At 55.1% G+C, this 15788-nt stretch overlaps 8 protein-coding genes across 8 annotated transcripts; 4 read left to right on the top strand and 4 right to left on the bottom strand.

Annotated features, from left to right (window-relative positions):
- The first annotated feature begins 50 nt into the window (after positions 1 to 50).
- Positions 51 to 1539, top strand: M421DRAFT_416989 (ATP synthase F1 gamma). Its single transcript, XM_033591283.1, has 4 exons — positions 51 to 90; positions 201 to 784; positions 835 to 914; positions 964 to 1539. The coding sequence occupies exons 1-4, from the start codon at positions 74 to 76 to the stop codon at positions 1141 to 1143; spliced, it is 861 nt and encodes a 286-aa protein (XP_033452513.1). The 5' UTR covers positions 51 to 73; the 3' UTR covers positions 1144 to 1539.
- A 316-nt stretch (positions 1540 to 1855) lies between these two features.
- Positions 1856 to 3469, top strand: M421DRAFT_416986 (uncharacterized protein). The gene is made up of 2 exons (XM_033591282.1): positions 1856 to 2382; positions 2619 to 3469. The coding sequence occupies exons 1-2, from the start codon at positions 2257 to 2259 to the stop codon at positions 3348 to 3350; spliced, it is 858 nt and encodes a 285-aa protein (XP_033452512.1). The 5' UTR covers positions 1856 to 2256; the 3' UTR covers positions 3351 to 3469.
- Positions 3470 to 3667: 198 nt separating this feature from the next.
- M421DRAFT_416984 (DNA-directed RNA polymerases I and III subunit RPAC1) lies at positions 3668 to 5172 on the bottom strand. Its single transcript, XM_033591281.1, has 3 exons — positions 5070 to 5172; positions 4908 to 5012; positions 3668 to 4840 (listed from the first exon to the last, which is right to left on the bottom strand). The coding sequence occupies exons 1-3, from the start codon at positions 5106 to 5108 to the stop codon at positions 3857 to 3859; spliced, it is 1128 nt and encodes a 375-aa protein (XP_033452511.1). The 5' UTR covers positions 5109 to 5172; the 3' UTR covers positions 3668 to 3856.
- Positions 5173 to 5289: 117 nt separating this feature from the next.
- M421DRAFT_416983 (NADH dehydrogenase I, D subunit) lies at positions 5290 to 7128 on the top strand. Its single transcript, XM_033591280.1, has 3 exons — positions 5290 to 6069; positions 6119 to 6853; positions 6916 to 7128. The coding sequence occupies exons 1-3, from the start codon at positions 5377 to 5379 to the stop codon at positions 6937 to 6939; spliced, it is 1452 nt and encodes a 483-aa protein (XP_033452510.1). The 5' UTR covers positions 5290 to 5376; the 3' UTR covers positions 6940 to 7128.
- Positions 7129 to 7753: 625 nt separating this feature from the next.
- M421DRAFT_287779 (uncharacterized protein) lies at positions 7754 to 8888 on the top strand. The gene has a single exon (XM_033588996.1). The coding sequence runs from the start codon at positions 8038 to 8040 to the stop codon at positions 8728 to 8730; it is 693 nt and encodes a 230-aa protein (XP_033452509.1). The 5' UTR covers positions 7754 to 8037; the 3' UTR covers positions 8731 to 8888.
- A 299-nt stretch (positions 8889 to 9187) lies between these two features.
- M421DRAFT_1910 (uncharacterized protein) lies at positions 9188 to 10129 on the bottom strand (the record flags this gene model as incomplete). The annotated part of the gene is made up of 1 exon (XM_033587990.1): positions 9188 to 10129. The coding sequence occupies one exon, from the start codon at positions 10127 to 10129 to the stop codon at positions 9188 to 9190; it is 942 nt and encodes a 313-aa protein (XP_033452508.1).
- A 1027-nt stretch (positions 10130 to 11156) lies between these two features.
- Positions 11157 to 12697, bottom strand: M421DRAFT_98419 (uncharacterized protein; the record flags this gene model as incomplete). Its single annotated transcript, XM_033598610.1, has 4 exons — positions 11157 to 11558; positions 11611 to 12108; positions 12166 to 12599; positions 12652 to 12697. The coding sequence occupies 4 exons, from the start codon at positions 12695 to 12697 to the stop codon at positions 11157 to 11159; spliced, it is 1380 nt and encodes a 459-aa protein (XP_033452507.1).
- A 752-nt stretch (positions 12698 to 13449) lies between these two features.
- Positions 13450 to 14536, bottom strand: M421DRAFT_98430 (amino-acid transporter arg-13; the record flags this gene model as incomplete). The annotated part of the gene is made up of 2 exons (XM_033598612.1): positions 13450 to 14121; positions 14177 to 14536. The coding sequence occupies 2 exons, from the start codon at positions 14534 to 14536 to the stop codon at positions 13450 to 13452; spliced, it is 1032 nt and encodes a 343-aa protein (XP_033452506.1).
- Positions 14537 to 15788: the final 1252 nt, after the last annotated feature.

Here is a 15788-nt window from a genome sequence, read left to right as displayed (position 1 = left end):
TCGCCATCTCCACTCATCCCAATTCCTCGCCATGATGCTGTCCCGAGCTGCTCGCCCCGCCATGAGGGCTGGCATGGCCGCCGCCGCCCGGTACGCATCCCCCGGAGTCGCAGCTTCTGCACGCCCGCCGTGCGCTGCACCCACCGCGTCCATTGCATCTTCAATTGCATCAAGTGCTGACTGAATGTTTGCGTCTGCAGTCCTGCCCCCATCGCCGCCAATGTCGCCGGCTACGCTACGCTCCGTGAGATCGAGGGCCGTCTCAAGTCGATTCGCAACATCGAGAAGATCACCAAGACCATGAAAGTTGTCGCCTCCACCAAGCTCACCCGCGCCCAGAAGGCCATGGTCACCTCGCGTACTTACGGTCAGACCTCCAACGCTGTCTTCGAGAGCGCCGAGACCAAGCCCGTCGACAACGGCAACAAGACACTGATCGTCGTCTGCTCCTCGGACAAGGGTCTCTGTGGTGGTATCCACTCCGGTATGTCGAGGAGGGTCCGCAAGATGCTCCTCGACGCTCCCAACGCCGACATCGCCGTCATTGGTGAGAAGTGCAAGGCCCAGCTGTCCCGTTCCAACGGCAAGAACTTCGTCCTCAGCTTCGCTGGTGCCGGGAAGGACATTCCTACTTTCGCCGACGCCTCCGCCATCGCCGACCAGATCTCGCTCCTCTCCACCGACTACGCCTCCATCCAGATCGTCTACAACAGCTTCATCAATGCTGGTTCTTACGAGGCTACCGTCCAGGAGGCTTACTCGCAGGAGGCCATCACCCAGTCTGGTACGCTATGGTCGAACTTATATCTGAGAGCGTTATGCTGATGTGACTAGCCAACTACTCCGCTTTCGAGATCGAGGACGAGGCTCTCCCTAACCTCCGCGAGTACGCTCTTGCCAACTCGCTCTACTGGGTACGCACATTGGGTCAATTGGCGCAAACGATATACTGACAGCATACAGGCACTTGCTGAGGGTCACGCCTGCGAGCAGTCCGCGCGCCAGAACGCTATGGACAATGCCTCCAAGAACGCTGGTGACATGATCAACAAGTTCCAGATCCTCTACAACCGTACCCGTCAAGCCGTCATTACTGGCGAACTTGTCGAGATTATTACTGGTGCGGCTGCTTCCGAGAGCTAGACGCGATAATGGTGGTAAACTAGATATCCGGACCATTTGGCTCAGGTTGCGCCGTGTAGAATAAGTACTGTTCATAGCTCATTTGTCACCTGCTAAGCAACTGCAAGCCCATTCCCACGGTACGCGTGTATTGTGCCTTTTGCGTTGCTCAAGACCGAAGTTCTTGTCCTATCAGATGCCAGAAGAATTGGCTACAACTGTAGAATCATTGTGCCACCAGACGACCTGTCAGGTTGCGAGATATTCGCAGATCAATGTCGAAGACCTTCCAAATCTCCAGGACTTCGTGACCTGCAGTCGCTCTTTGGTGCTGCCGGAGAGTCATCTTACGCCCCCGTTGCTCTGACTGCTTTCGAGACTGCTGCTTGTCTATTTTTCCAAACATGTCCTCTTGCGCTCTTGGATTTGCATGCGCGGCTTCTTCAGACGACCATCGAACCTCCGCGACGCATGGTCAAAGTCGAGTCAGTGTCGCCACCCGTTGCAATGAGCGCGACCTGAACAGCACGGCATTCGAGACGTTTTTCTGCCATATAAGGGCGGTTGAAACGTTCTTTTCAGCTGGAAACCTTGGTGCGTGCTCCTGCTAAGGTAACTACAAAGTGACCAATGATGATAACGCCAAATCGCCCAATTGGGACGTAGCCCCCCAGCAGAGCAGACGTTCTTGAGTATGAAACGTGCCATTGAAACAATCACCCCTCTCAGCCTGCACAGTTCGTCGGTGACAACCTGACGATGCCGAGCTATAACATGGAGCATTATGTATAGCTCTGCGCGCAGGCTGCAAGGCTCTTCCTTCTGCTTCTCGCTGCGATCTTCCCGTTCACCAGCTGCTAGCATCAGCCCTGCAGCAACCTTTGACATCATCTTCAGTCACGGGGTTCGACGCGATCGTTTGCATGCGCTATTATTGACAAGCGCGTTGTTCTCGCAGCTAGTCTGCGATAATTACTTCATTGCCTCCAGCCTTCGGATTTGTTGAAGCTGAGCTTTTTGACGCTCTGTCCTCTCGTGGTTGCTATTTTCTTCAAGCCTCTGTTCTTCGTTACTCTCTCCTCGGCTGGCACGACAACGACTTGCTCCACGACTTTTACACAACGCCACAACACGATGACCGAGTTACTGCGTAGCGAATTGAAAGAGAAGATGGCAGCTTTGAAGAGCCTGTATGCCAGTCGGCACTACTCACAATGCGCCAAATTTGGCGAACTCTTACTGAGCGAGAAACACGACGAGGTAGGTGCAATCGACGGAACATGCTTGAGCAAACATAAGTCTCGAGTAGCAGCTGAAATCAACTGTACTAGCGGACCTTTTGTATCTTTCCGAGAGTCTTTTGAAGTGCAGGGTAGTTGCAGACTCAGATCGACATCCCGAATTTCTAATACATGAAGAGCACGCAAGAGACTTCCTCTGCCACCTGACAGCGCGTGCAAGCAACAAACTGCAAAGCCAATAATAACATCCAACAGACACATCCTCTCCACCTAGCCCATCTGAGCTTCTACACAGCACTTGCCCACGACACACTGGCCAGAGAAGCCACACTAAAGAATCGCTGGGAGGAGCTTCGCCTAGCAGAATCGCACTACAACGCCGCCATTCTCGCTCTTTCGCCACTGCAATCACCAACCCAGTGCGATCCATGGTCCCCAAACTCTTCAACAACGAGCCCTCCATCCCCGTACCCACGGAGGCGTGGCTCAATCTACTCGAACAGAAGCGCAGCGTCCAGCGTCACGTCTCTGGGCGATGAAGACGCGTACCAGACGAGCGCAACCCCTTCACCAAAACGCGAATCGCGACACGAGCGCAACGACTCGGCAGTCCAAGAGTCGACGGTCTCTCAGACCAGAGCCCACGCTATGCCCACGTCACCCTCGCGCCCCCAGAGTGCACAGCAATTCTATGTCACCGCCAACATCTCGTCCTTTGTGCGGCTGATCGAGTCCCACGTGTCGGACGTGCGCGAGCAGAGAAGCAGGACCGCCAGTGTGCCAGCAGTGCATTTCATGGTGCCTCCGTCGCGGCGGAGCCCCACGAAAGCTACGGCCAGACAGAGCGGGCCTCTAAGTGATGACGGGGAGGACAGTGCCATGAAGGCGATCAGGGAGAGCAGGAGGAATGTGAGCTTCAGGCCGAGGTTTGATCCGACGCGTACGCAGAAACTGTGTAATGAGGCGCTTGCTGAGCTTGCCGAGTAAGGGTGGTTGGCCCGCGTGTTTAGACGGTGAGAGGGAGGACGGTGATTTCTTGTACTATCTGTGCTCAGGGTTGTTTTCTTCACTAGCTGTATTAGTATTCGTAATGTAGCATGGCACCAAAGACACAGTCACATTTGTCGTGTTCCAATGGCATATTTGTCGTGGTCCAATGGCATATTTGTCGCGGTCCAATGGCGTATTTGTCGTGGTCCAATGGCATATTTGTCGCGGTCCAATGGCATATTTTGTCGTGGTCCAATGGAGGCCTGAAGTGCACTGGAAATAATAATTGAGAACCCAGAGCTCGTGGTCGATGTGTGAAGGTGGACATGTATGCGTGAAGGTGGACATGTATGCGTGAAGGTGGACATGAAAGTACTCAAAATGTCGAGAATACATTCATCCATCCATCTATCCATCTATCCAAAGGCGCGGCACCCGTGATATCGTGACTTTTACCAGCCTGTCAACCTAAAACGCCATGCAATGCAATGCCATATCTCTCTCTACTTCATCATCTCATCCAGTCCCCGCTTTATCCTCTGGGCCTTGATGCGCAGTTCCTTGACGCTCTCCAGAAACAGCTCATCGCTCTCAATCTGGCCTGTGCTCTCGACGCGGAAGATGAAGTGGTCGCGCACTCGCCCCAGCTTCACCTTGTCCTTGAACTCTGGGTGTCGTAAGCACTCGCGCGACACGGTGTCGTTCATGGGCTTGTCGACCACGGCCTTGTTCTCGCCCTCGTGGCCGCTCAGCTCCGGATCTGCTGCTGCCTCTTCGGCGGTGATCTTGTCGAGCCGGATGACGCCCTTGGGGAAGCAGCGCGCGAACTTCTTCGCGTCGGCGCCCACAATCGGCTTCAAGATGTCGATGGTCGGCATGAGGCGGTAGCTGGCAGTCGCGACGGGCGAGAACTTTGCGTGGTCCTGGCCAATGCCCTTCATGGCGTGCATGGTGAGTGTGATTCTCTGGCCCGGGCGCATCTTGACGATCAGAATGTCCGGGTTTGTTGCGCGAATGGGCTGGGCGGCGTCGAACATGTCTGACTGCTTGCCCAGCGGCGCCCACACGAGGTCCTTGGCGTACACCGAGTGGTTAGTGTACAGCTTGTCCGGGTCCGTCTCACCTGCCACGGCGCGCTGCAGTCCGCCCTCCTGCCAGGTGCACTCGGCGTCGAGATGGAGGATGGCGCAGTTGAAGTCCGAGGGGCCGCCAGAGCCCTCGTCGTCGTCGGTCGGCTTGACGTACCACTTCATCCAGTCGAGGCCCTTGGGGTCGCCGCAGAGGGGGATCAGGCCCAGGCGGTGGGCGAGCACCTCGTCCTGGATGATCGACGTGTTCTGGTAGATGAAGACGTCTTCGATGGCGAGGGTGGGGAGCTCGGAGAGCATGATGCGGCGGAAGCCGTTTGCGACCGAGGTGTCGACGCCGGAGAGCGAGAAGGACGAGTCGTAGGGCGTGGGGCGGGCATGGAACTGGACGTTGAAGTTCTGGGGGTTGTCAGTGCCCAGCTTTGCTTTCGACCCACATGTCACACGTGTTGCAGGCGGACAGTACCTCCTTGAAGAACTCCAGGTCCCAGTCGTGGTTCTCGCCGGGCCAGTGCCCAGGGAAGTCGGTCGACTGCTGGTTCTGGACGATTTCAGCGCCCACATGGAGCTTCTGCAGACGCGGTCAGCCCTCTGGAATCGAATTGCACAGTCGTGCTCGCGGACGTGCCTTGCGCTCAGCCAGCACGGCAGAGTTTGGAAGAGCCATGGTCAACGGGGTCGACGGGGTCGTTGCTGCAGTTCGCCGTTCGCGGTCCGCGGCGCGGGCAGCCTGAACTTTTTTGTTTGACGTGCATAATTCGATCTATCGGCGGCGAGCGAAAGCCAAGCGCCGACGCACCGGCCAATCGCGCCGCACCTCAAGTCCATGACATGTCCATTGATTTTGGACGGGCTTCACCACCGCCACGCCCTCAATCTCGACTCCACTCGCCCATTGAGGCTTCCCCCGGGCACGACAGCGAGCCTCCCCCATCATGCCTGCAACCATCGCGCGTCTGGCCGGCCACGCCGCGAAGCGAGTGTGCCTGAACGCCGCCCGCCCGCAGCTGCGCGGCCAGCTCCCTGCCCGCCCGACACGGCCGACTGCGCGCCCGCTGTCGACGACGCTCGCCCGCCGCTATGCCGAGGTCGACGGCAGCCAGCGCACGCGCATGGTGCCCACCACCGAGGACTTTAGTCGCCCCATTGAGCCCGAGGACGCCGACGAGCTGGCCGCGCTGGAGGCCGAGGCCGAGGACAGCGACGTCCACAGCGCCCGCAAGATCCGCCACTACACGGTCAACTTTGGGCCCCAGCACCCCGCCGCCCACGGCGTGCTGCGTCTGATCCTGGAGCTCAACGGCGAGGAGATTGTGCGCGCCGACCCCCACGTGGGCCTGCTGCACCGCGGCACCGAGAAGCTCATCGAGTACCGCACCTATCTGCAGGCCCTGCCGTACTTTGACCGCCTCGACTACGTCTCCATGATGACCAACGAGCAGTGCTTCTCCCTCGCCGTGGAGAAGCTGCTGAACATTGACATCCCCATCCGTGCCAAGTACATCCGCACGCTGTTCGGCGAGATCACCCGCATCCTGAACCATCTCATGTCCGTCCTGTCCCATGCCATGGACGTTGGTGCGCTGACGCCGTTCCTGTGGGGCTTCGAGGAGCGCGAGAAGCTCATGGTATGCCGTTGAGCTGTGAGCGCCGAACTGCAGAAGCTAACACGCCCAGGAATTCTACGAGCGTGTCTCTGGCGCCCGTCTGCACGCCGCCTACGTCCGCCCCGGCGGCGTGTCGCAGGATCTGCCCATTGGCCTGCTCGACGACATCTACCAGTGGGCCACTCAGTTTGGTGACCGCATCGACGAGACGGAGGAGATGCTGACCGACAACCGCATCTGGATTGGCCGCACCAAGGGTGTTGGCATCGTCTCTGCCGCCGATGCCATCAACTACTCCTTCTCCGGTGTCATGCTCCGAGGGTCCGGTGTCCCCTGGGACATCCGCAAGTCGCAGCCATACGACGCATACGACAGGGTCGACTTCGACGTCCCCGTCGGTGTCAATGGCGACTGCTACGACCGCTACCTCTGCCGCATGGAGGAGTTCCGCCAGTCGCTCCGCATCATCCACCAGTGCTTGAACGACATGCCCGCCGGCCCCATCAAGGTCGAGGACTACAAGATCGCACCCCCTCCCCGTGCCGCCATGAAGGAGAACATGGAGGCCCTCATCCACCACTTCTTGCTCTTCAGCAAGGGCTACACGGTACCACCTGGCGAGACATACAGCGCCATCGAGGCACCCAAGGGCGAGATGGGTGTCTTCCTTGTCTCGGACGGCAGCGAGAGGCCATACAGGTGCAAGATCAGGGCGCCCGGTTTCGCACACTTGGCCTGCATGGACCAGATCTCCAGAGGGCATCTGTTGGCCGACGCGGTCGCCATTATTGGAACTATGGATCTGGTACGTGATCATTTTACTTTTTCGAACTTGAACCCATTGGGAGCGATTCTAACTCCATCCAGGTCTTCGGAGAAGTCGACAGGTAGAGAATCAAGACGGAAGAAAACGAATTGCGCTAGCTTGAGATACCAGGCGGCTGACTGTACATACTGTACCCCTACTTTTTTTTTGAAAGTCAATCGACGTTTTGCACGCTCACATTGTCTGCGCTTTGACAGCTGCCCTGTGGTCATTCGGTGTCGCATAACATGAAGGCTTATCAGACTCCACGCAGCTCATAGATTCTGACAGATACTACTCGATCAGCTGTACACGATCGGTCGCTCACTCGCTATTTCAGCTAAACGGCGAGAGCTTTGTGTCCCGTAGTATATCGAGAGCACTGACGACAGTGCTGCTACCACGGGTGCCTGGCCAAGTAAAAGCACGTCCGCAGCTGGAACCATGGCGACGACGAGATCTGGGGCTGTAACAGGTGGAGCGCAGGCTGCGACTGCAACGCCATCTACAGGCGCAAGGGCTTCGCTTGATATCGTACACATAAGCACGTCCAGGTTCGGGATGCTTGCCTTTAGACTGCTGGCTGGAGAATCGGATGCTGATATGCTGCTGTGAGGGTATGGCTGTTGTCCAGTTTCACCTGTCGCATTGGCAGTCATCATACTCGTGATGGCTTGACGGACGAGTCCAGCTCAGTCCGCACGAATCCTGTATTCACTCACGGATCCTGTATTCACTCACGGATCCTGTATTCACTCACGAATCCTGTATTCACTCACGATTCCTGTATTCACTCACGATTCCTGTATTCACTCACGATTCCTGTATTCACTCACGAATCCTGTATTCACTCACGGATCCTGTATTCACTCACCCTCCCTGCCGCTGGGACACGTTCTGGTCGCTCGCACATACCAAGACATCCATATCAACGCTGTCAAAGCATCTACTCACCTCACACGACCATCAAGATGAAACATCTCTTCGCTGCTACAGTTGTTCTCAGCTCTGACAGATGCCCGTGTTTTGCCAGACTCGTCTCGTCAGAACGTCAGTGCCACTCAAGATGAAGCCCTCCACGCTGCCGCATCCAAACAAATCCATTTAACTCGCCCAGCATCATTACCCTCGCAGCTGACCTATGGCAAGAGTCCATCAACCGTGGCGCAAAGCTCCTGACCGGGATGAAATCCAGCGACAGCGCCGCAGCAGCCCTCTGCGGCTTCTCAACCCCCACAGCCGAGTCTCCATTCGACGGCTCTCTCGTCGAGAACTTACAGAATTGGGGCTACAACGACAACACCCCCGCGATGCAGAAACTCCACGACCGGGAATCCAACATGGCCAGCGCCTCAGGCCGCATGCTCTCCAAAACCTTCGCAGACCTGAGCATGGACACCTATTCCAAGAGCACCGGGGGCCCATACGAATGCTTCCAGGTCGAGCATTACAGCGGCCCTGCAACCATGAAGAACGAAGATGGCACTCTGCCCGAGAAGAGCGACCAACTCCACTCTGTCTGCGGCGCCACCTACCGTGCAACCGGCACCGAATACATCATCGGCGTCGACGCGGCAGCAGGCGCTCTCTTCGCACTGAACCGAAAATCCTCGCCCAAGGCTGCGCGTGAGCTCTGGCGCCACAGACCTGAGGTCGCGGAGCTGCCGCATCTGCGCTCCGCGAGCGATATCTCGTGGGCCGTGTGGAACCGCGCCGTGTCCTCGACCCCAGGTGCAGAGATCGCGGACGTGAAGTACCTCATAAACATGATGATCATCAGCAGGGAAACGAACCAGTACATCCGGCGCGCGATTTCGTCACTAACGCCGCCGCTGGAGGAAACGCTTGGGTGGCCGGGCACGAAGTTCAGCAAATGAGTGGATTGAAAAGGTGAGTGTTTCGGAGCGAGAAGGAGGGGAGTTGACCGTATCTTCTATTCTATGTTGCCGGGCCGGAGCCAGAGGGTGCGATGCAAGGTGCTAAGAAGGTGAGGGCGAAACTTTAGGGTCTGCGGACGAGAATTGTGGCGCGGAAGGCATGGCAAGTGTTTGCAATAGTAGTTTCAGCAGATGGAATCGTGGTGGGTAACAATAATCCAGGACGTGGCTTGTCCGTCGGTTTGGAACTTCGGTCATGCCCAAAGTTAAAGCACTTGAGTACATTCAACTCACACGCTGAGTGTTTTGTTATAACTAGATAAGATTGGAAAGGCAGTCGACAGGGCACTTCAGGGTGACAACTAGCAAAACGTCATCGAGTTGTCTTGATTGGTCCTGCAGCTTGAGGGGGCAAATTATCATTGACTGTAAAGAGGTTTGGCAGCCGAGTCTCCTTCTAGTAGTCGTTGTCGCGCCTCGAGCTAGTCTCCTCGCGATCATTCCTGCTGGATCCGTACGAGTCGTCCTTATCATTACCATAGCTCGATTTCTTCGAGCCGTACGAATCCTCGTTGTCATTGCCGTAGCCTGACTTGTTGGAGGATCCGTACGAAGTCTCGTTGGAGCTATCGCCGTAGCCAGACTTCTTTGAACCATAGGAGTCTTCGTTGTCGTTGCTTCCGGAGCTTGACTTCTTGGAGCCGTAGGTATCGTTGTCATCGGTGTTGCCGTAGTTCGACTTCTTGGCGCCGTAGCTGTCGTCATCATCATTGCTGTTGCCATATCCACTGGACTTCTTGGATCCGTAGGTATCGTTCTCGTCAGTGTTGCCGTAGCCACTGGACTTCTTTGATCCATAGGAATCTTCGTTGGAGTCGTTGCCGTAGCCAGACTTCTTCGAACCGTATGAATCCTCGTTTTCGTTGTAGCTGCTCGATTTCTTGCTGGAGCCATACGAGTCATCATTGTTGTTGCCAAACTTGTTGACCTTGTCTGAACTGTACGACTTCTCATTGTCATCTCCGTAGCGGTTGTTCTTGGAACCGTAGGCACCGGACTGGTCTCCGAAGCTCTTGTTCTTGGTGCTGTCGCTGGAGTCCAGGGTGTCGCTGTTGTCAACGCCGAAGCCGGACTCTTTCCTACCGGTAGTCTGTCGGCTGTTGGCAAATTCATCATCATTGCTGCGGCCTACGCCGCCTGAGAATGTGCTGTCGTTATTGCCGTAGCTTGAATTCTTGTTGGAGTAAGACTCATTGTCGTCTCCATAACCGCCGGACTGCTTGTTGGAGTTGGAGTCGTCGTTGCGGTCAGACGAGTACTCGTTGTTGCGGTCACGGTTGCCGTAGCCAGAGCTGCGTTCCTCTCCATATGAGTTGTCACGGTCGTTATTGTAAGACATCTCGAGGTAAATATCTGATCTTGGACGCCCCTAGTGTTGTTGAAAGCTGTCAATAATGGACTGGTAGTATGACTGGTGCTGCGTTGATGTCCTGATCCATCGAAGAACGTCCCCTTCTTATAGCGTCACTCCAACGCGGCAAGCCAAAGCAGGACTATGATCCTGTCCCAAAGTGTCCTGTACCGCATCAAACCCCGCAATTGGAAGATTGTGTCTGTGAACCCTGCAACGCTGATTGTCATGGGCGACTGCGCCACAGATTGCTCCAGATGCACGGAAGTTCTCCTGTTTGGCGATGGTGCGCGATAGCTTCGGCCAAACTCAACACCATAACTGCAATGGCGAGTACTTATGCCGTGCTACGCCATAGCACACTGCGGGTGCTCGTACGAATTTGCGAGAAGTCGGGCATCAACCGCAGCCTCGATCTGTGCTCACCAAAGTGTGACAAATTGTGCTCGCCATTGCATTCAGTCCGGCGCAATCTATCGTCAGGCCGGTGGACCTGCGAGGATCGAATCGGTGCGACATCAATATGGTGATGGACATGGTGGGGTAAATATTCGCTCTTTCCGAGGAGCGAATGATGCCATAGGATTCAGACACGGGACGGAACGGCCGGTCTCTGTCTCCTCATGTGCGGGCACGCAAGAAACAGGCTTGAGCGAGTCGCGGTGTTGGGAGTGATAGGTGGATGGATGGAACTGTCTTGTTGTAGCGTCGAAAGTGCGACGGTGCACAAAAGCATTAGCCCTGATGGCCACCAGGGTACACACGATCCCCAACGGTGCTCCTTCGCGCCTTCCTGGTCTTCTTATCGGCAGTAGGCTCTACTAGATACACTCTGACGCCCATCTGACACTGGGGACATTTCGGTATTGCTATATTTCACCAGCGTATTAGAATCGCGGAGGCTTGCTCCGGCACGTCAAGTGCAGACTCCACTACTAACACGAATACATGATTCTAACGTCTTCCTCCGCGATGCCAAAGACTTCATTGCCTGATCATCGCACTACTGCTTACATCATACAAAGGCTAGGCCACCTGCAACAACGGCAGCCGCCGTATATAGGCTCTCCATGCTACCTTGTGTCGCTCTTGCCGCCACCCCTGTTGACGAGCCAGTTGCAGCTGAACACGTCGCGCTGCTAAGCGGTGTAGTTCTGCTTGCTGTTATGGACACAACTGACCCGTTCTGTTGAACGTTCTCCCGCGCATCAAAAAGCTGCTCTCCATTGCTGGCCTGCGCCCAGCCTAGGGCTGTGCCCGAGCCGTTAACAGCCTTTCCACGTACATAAGCATCGAGCTGGACACCATCCAAATCGATCGTTGCTTCAAATCCCGTCCGGCGTGCGGTCGTGACAGTTGTCCAAGTCGAGGAGTCCGACGAGTTCGCCGTGTACACGACCCAGCTTTCGCACTCCGTCTGTCCGTTCCAGGAAAAATATTGCTTTGTTCGCATTCTTATCCCAATAGACATCTGGCTTGGTAAAAGGTTTTTTTAGCCATGGAGGCTTGTATGCGCGGTAACAGTTCACAGCATTCGTTTTACCGAACTGAACGTCTAACAGAATTTCACCCTGAGCGTTGAGCTCCGCGAAATAGGGCTGGCTTCCGTACCCGACGAGGTAGTTCATATTTCCGTCCGACAGCTTCAGGACTTGCATGCTTCCTTCGAAGGTCGCAAAAGTCTTTGCGGCATTGGTGAATTTTTTGGTGTCCGAGTTGACGTCTAGGAGGAGATCGCGGGAGTAAGCAATATCTTCCATAGGGCCATTGTCGAAAAGTGCGATTTGGACCGGGTTCTTGGAGTCTACCCAGCGCGCGTCGTGCTGGAAGGCGAAAACAGCGTCGTCGTCGATCTCAAAATTGGACCGTTTGCCGCCCAAGCGCCAGATAATGTGTCCGTCCTCGCCAGAGATCTTGTAAATACAGTCCATTACTCGTGCCGAGACAAGGTGGTCACCGGCCGCGTCCTACTGAATGGACTTGATGTGGAAATAGTCGCATGGGGAGTTCTGAGCTCGACCGACGTCTTCGGGAAGGGAGTTGTACGATTCGTTGATGCCTATGTGAGTGCTTGCATTCCATTCAAAGACGGTCTCGCCGGTCTCGACGTTAATCTCTTGAAACATGTTCTCGAACAACCAGCCGTTTTCGATACCGCCAGTCTCTGTCAAGTTCCAAGGTATCGCATGATAAACCGGTATGAGAGCAGTGTCATCACTTGTGATGGTAAATTCGTGAATCTCGCCCATGTCGCTACCAAAACGATTGGCCTGGAAGTGCACGAGCTCAACGTACGACTCGTTGAGGATGTAATAAGATCCACGGCCATACCCGTTCAATACTTCGCCTGACCAGAATGTGAGAACGGGCTGACCTCTGTACGTCTGTGTTTTGAAGTCGAACAGCTCGGTACAGTTGGCAATCCAGGCGAGTGGACCCAACCTGTCCTGGGAGAAGTCTGTCACTCTATTAGCTGAGTTCCTCGACGTCTCACGACCAGACTCTCGTACCATACATTGTTGGCCAATTCTGACCACTTGTAGACTCGCCGTCCATACCCAAGGAAATATACCCGTGCCGACGATGATCGTAAGAATGCGCATCTTGGCGGGCTCTTCTCAGAGCTCTTGAGGTATTGAATTCAAAGCTAGCAATAGAGGCGCACCCACGTCCAACATGAAGGGGATGATGCCAGATTTTATGAGGCCGAAAGCTTTGCCTGACTAGGTTTCCCGCTTGCCGTATACATGCTGTCAGGTAGCTAGATATGGAAACATCACACATCCACTCTCGAGGCGTCCAGTCACGTACTGGCGAGGTTCTGGATTCATATGGGTTAGCGATCCTCCGGCTAGCTTGTTTTCTGGGCTGCGCGTGCTGGCCAGAAGCAGGTGTGATGATAAGCTTAATTTCCTCAGCAGGGCAGGTACAATAATCCCACCTGCAGTGGCTGAGCTATTGGATGGCGACTCTACTGCAAACCTCTAGTCCATGGACTCCAAGGTAGAATGTAAGACTGCGCTTTTTGAAAAACCATTTCGTGGATTGGGGATGGGCGACTCAGATATGCAACTGTTAGGAACATCATTGGTACAACTACACCACATCACTCACACTCGCCTAGGGATGCCGAAGATGGCTTGCTGTCGATCATGTGTCAAGTTCAGGTATTTGTGTCTATAAACCCGGATAGTCGCTCTACGCTTTCTCATGGAAAATCCGCTCAACGCCATGTGCTACCCCATGCTTCTAGGGTATTGTGCAATCACAAACGGCTCGTTACGCACGACATTGTACTTCATGCTGCCTCAAACGACCCTTCTCTCGGGCCAATACCTCTTCAGCTCCTCATATATTGTGAAAATGAACGCAGAACTGGGTATCGACCGTGCGACAGTAATGCCGCACCCACGGTACATGCCCTTGATGCCATGGTCTCTCCATAACGCCTTACCCACGGTGCCAAACGTGGACCGCCCGCCAGTCAGCTTGCCCACGTCTTCTGTCTGCATCCGAGACTTGATAGTATCTGCAGGATAGAACGCGAAGTTGTATGCTGCACCAGCGATGGATCCAGCTGCCATGCGCTGATAGATTGGTAGATCTTCGCTGGCAGATCCATTCGCTTTCTTGAAGGCGATCTTCATGCCTTCGTAGCCGCCGAACCACGCCGCGCCGCCGCCTGTCTCGCGGATGAATGTTCCGAGTTGGCCATGCCAATAGCCAAGGATGCCTTGGTGACGGTACACTGAGACAATGCTGCTGAGTACAGTTGGGCGAGCAGCGAGGCCGCTAGCTGTCTCTACAGGGACCTGCACTTTACATTTGACAAGCTCGATCGGTGTGAGGAAAAGTGAGGTTATGGCGCCGGCGACCATACCGCAGCCGAGCATTGCTGGATAGGGCAGGTCTTGGTCGGGGTTCTCCTTCAACTCTGGGTAGATGCCAGAAGCCTTTAGAGTATCTCCAGCGACACGGTACTGTGTAATGATCAGTTCGAACAGACAGTAACGCTCAGCAGATGGGGGCTCCTACGCTGAAGAACAAAATGCTTGTCTCGACAGCAGCACCCACCAGCGGTGCACTGATGCCCCTGTATACTCCAAGAAACCCATCTTGTTGTAGTGACTTCTTGAAGCAATCCAACGGCCCGTTATACCGCAATGGCAGTGTATCCGGCTGCGACTGCAGGCGCACCTTGACTGTGTCGAAGGGGTACTCAATGTACTTGCCGACGATGCCAGCCAGCGACCCACACACAACATCCTTCAAGGCCTCTTGTCCTTGACCACCAGCATTTGTGCCGGCTGTGGGACTCGCCTCTTCCATCATGGCTGGTTTGCTCGATCCACCTCTTGCCCCCACCACCGAAACTGGACTCTCGTGTAGTTCCATATGTGCGCTGGGATTATCGGTTCGTGTGTACGCGTATATACAGGATGTGACGGTCAAAGCTGTGTCACGAAGCTAGGAGCATGGCACTGTACGAAGCAGCGATCGTAGGCGGTGAAGAGGGCGAGAGGTGGCTGCTCAAGCTGCCGGTCCCATGGGCGCGGGCACGATATTATGTGTTCCGGCAAGTGGAGAAGGAGTCGTAGGCGCGATGTAGCACAGGGCGACCAAGGCCTCAAATATGCAGCGGGCCGCGGGGAGGGTGCTGTAATAGGGTGGTGGTAAATGGACCCAAGCCCAGGATATCGTGCGAAGGTGCCAAAAGTGTGACGAGATTTCCGAACTAGCTTTTAAAGCCCCTGCATGAGCACGACGAGCTGCAAAGAGCGGGAATAGCGCACGGCGCGTGGTTGCTGTGTTGTGCAGCGCGGTAGACCAGGCCGTTGACGAGCCAATGGCTGATACAAACTCCATACCTAGCCGGATCTGATAAAAATTTTATCTGATGGAATCCAGATCGTGTGCTTCGGGGTGGGGTCGGCGCAAAGAGCGGCAGGCTTCTGCATCTATGCAACACTTATTTGCCTCGTGTCAGTCACCAATGACACAGCCAAGTAACATCAGAGTCTTTATGCGATGACACCCCGGACACAAGCAGGATCCTCGAGGATAGATCTACCTGCGCGGAGGCATTATCAACGTCGCCTTCGTCGAATAGATCATAGGCTGAGTCCAGTTCATCGTTGAGCCGTTTGTCGATGATACCGGCCACATTGCTGGATGGACACAGGACTCCAAAACGCTGTCAATGGTATAAATATGAAATGGTGCAGCAGAGCGAGCGTTGAAAATGAATGTTTGCGCCGCATTAGTGAGGCGAGTTGCAGAGCTGCTTGCACCTAAGCCAGAGGACAAGTATGACGATGAGGGCGATGCTGAGGAAGCGGAGGCTCTCGACAAAGAAGTCAATATCTAGAAGAGCCGCAAGGAGCAACAAGCTGTCATTGACGATCCCACTGTGGCGGTGGCGTTGATAGGTGAGGGCGAGGGCCCGGTGGCATGAGAAGTTTCAGCAGAGGGTTCAGGAGAGGGAGAAGAACTCTCGTTGAGCGTTCCCAATAGTGAAGTTGATGTCGATGCGCTTTTCGCTGCAGAGTAGGCATGGCTCGCACAGAAGGGCGGTCATGTTGACCCAACAGTACGTGCACGACTCCAAAAGCTGGCTGAGATTATGAAGAAGATGGTCTGATGGAAC

This window comes from Didymella exigua (assembly GCF_010094145.1).
Source record: "Didymella exigua CBS 183.55 unplaced genomic scaffold M421scaffold_4, whole genome shotgun sequence".
Lineage (NCBI taxonomy): Eukaryota > Fungi > Ascomycota > Dothideomycetes > Pleosporales > Didymellaceae > Didymella > Didymella exigua.
The sequence above is the reverse complement of the archived record's forward strand: the minus strand, read 5'-3'. Positions and strand labels throughout refer to the sequence as shown.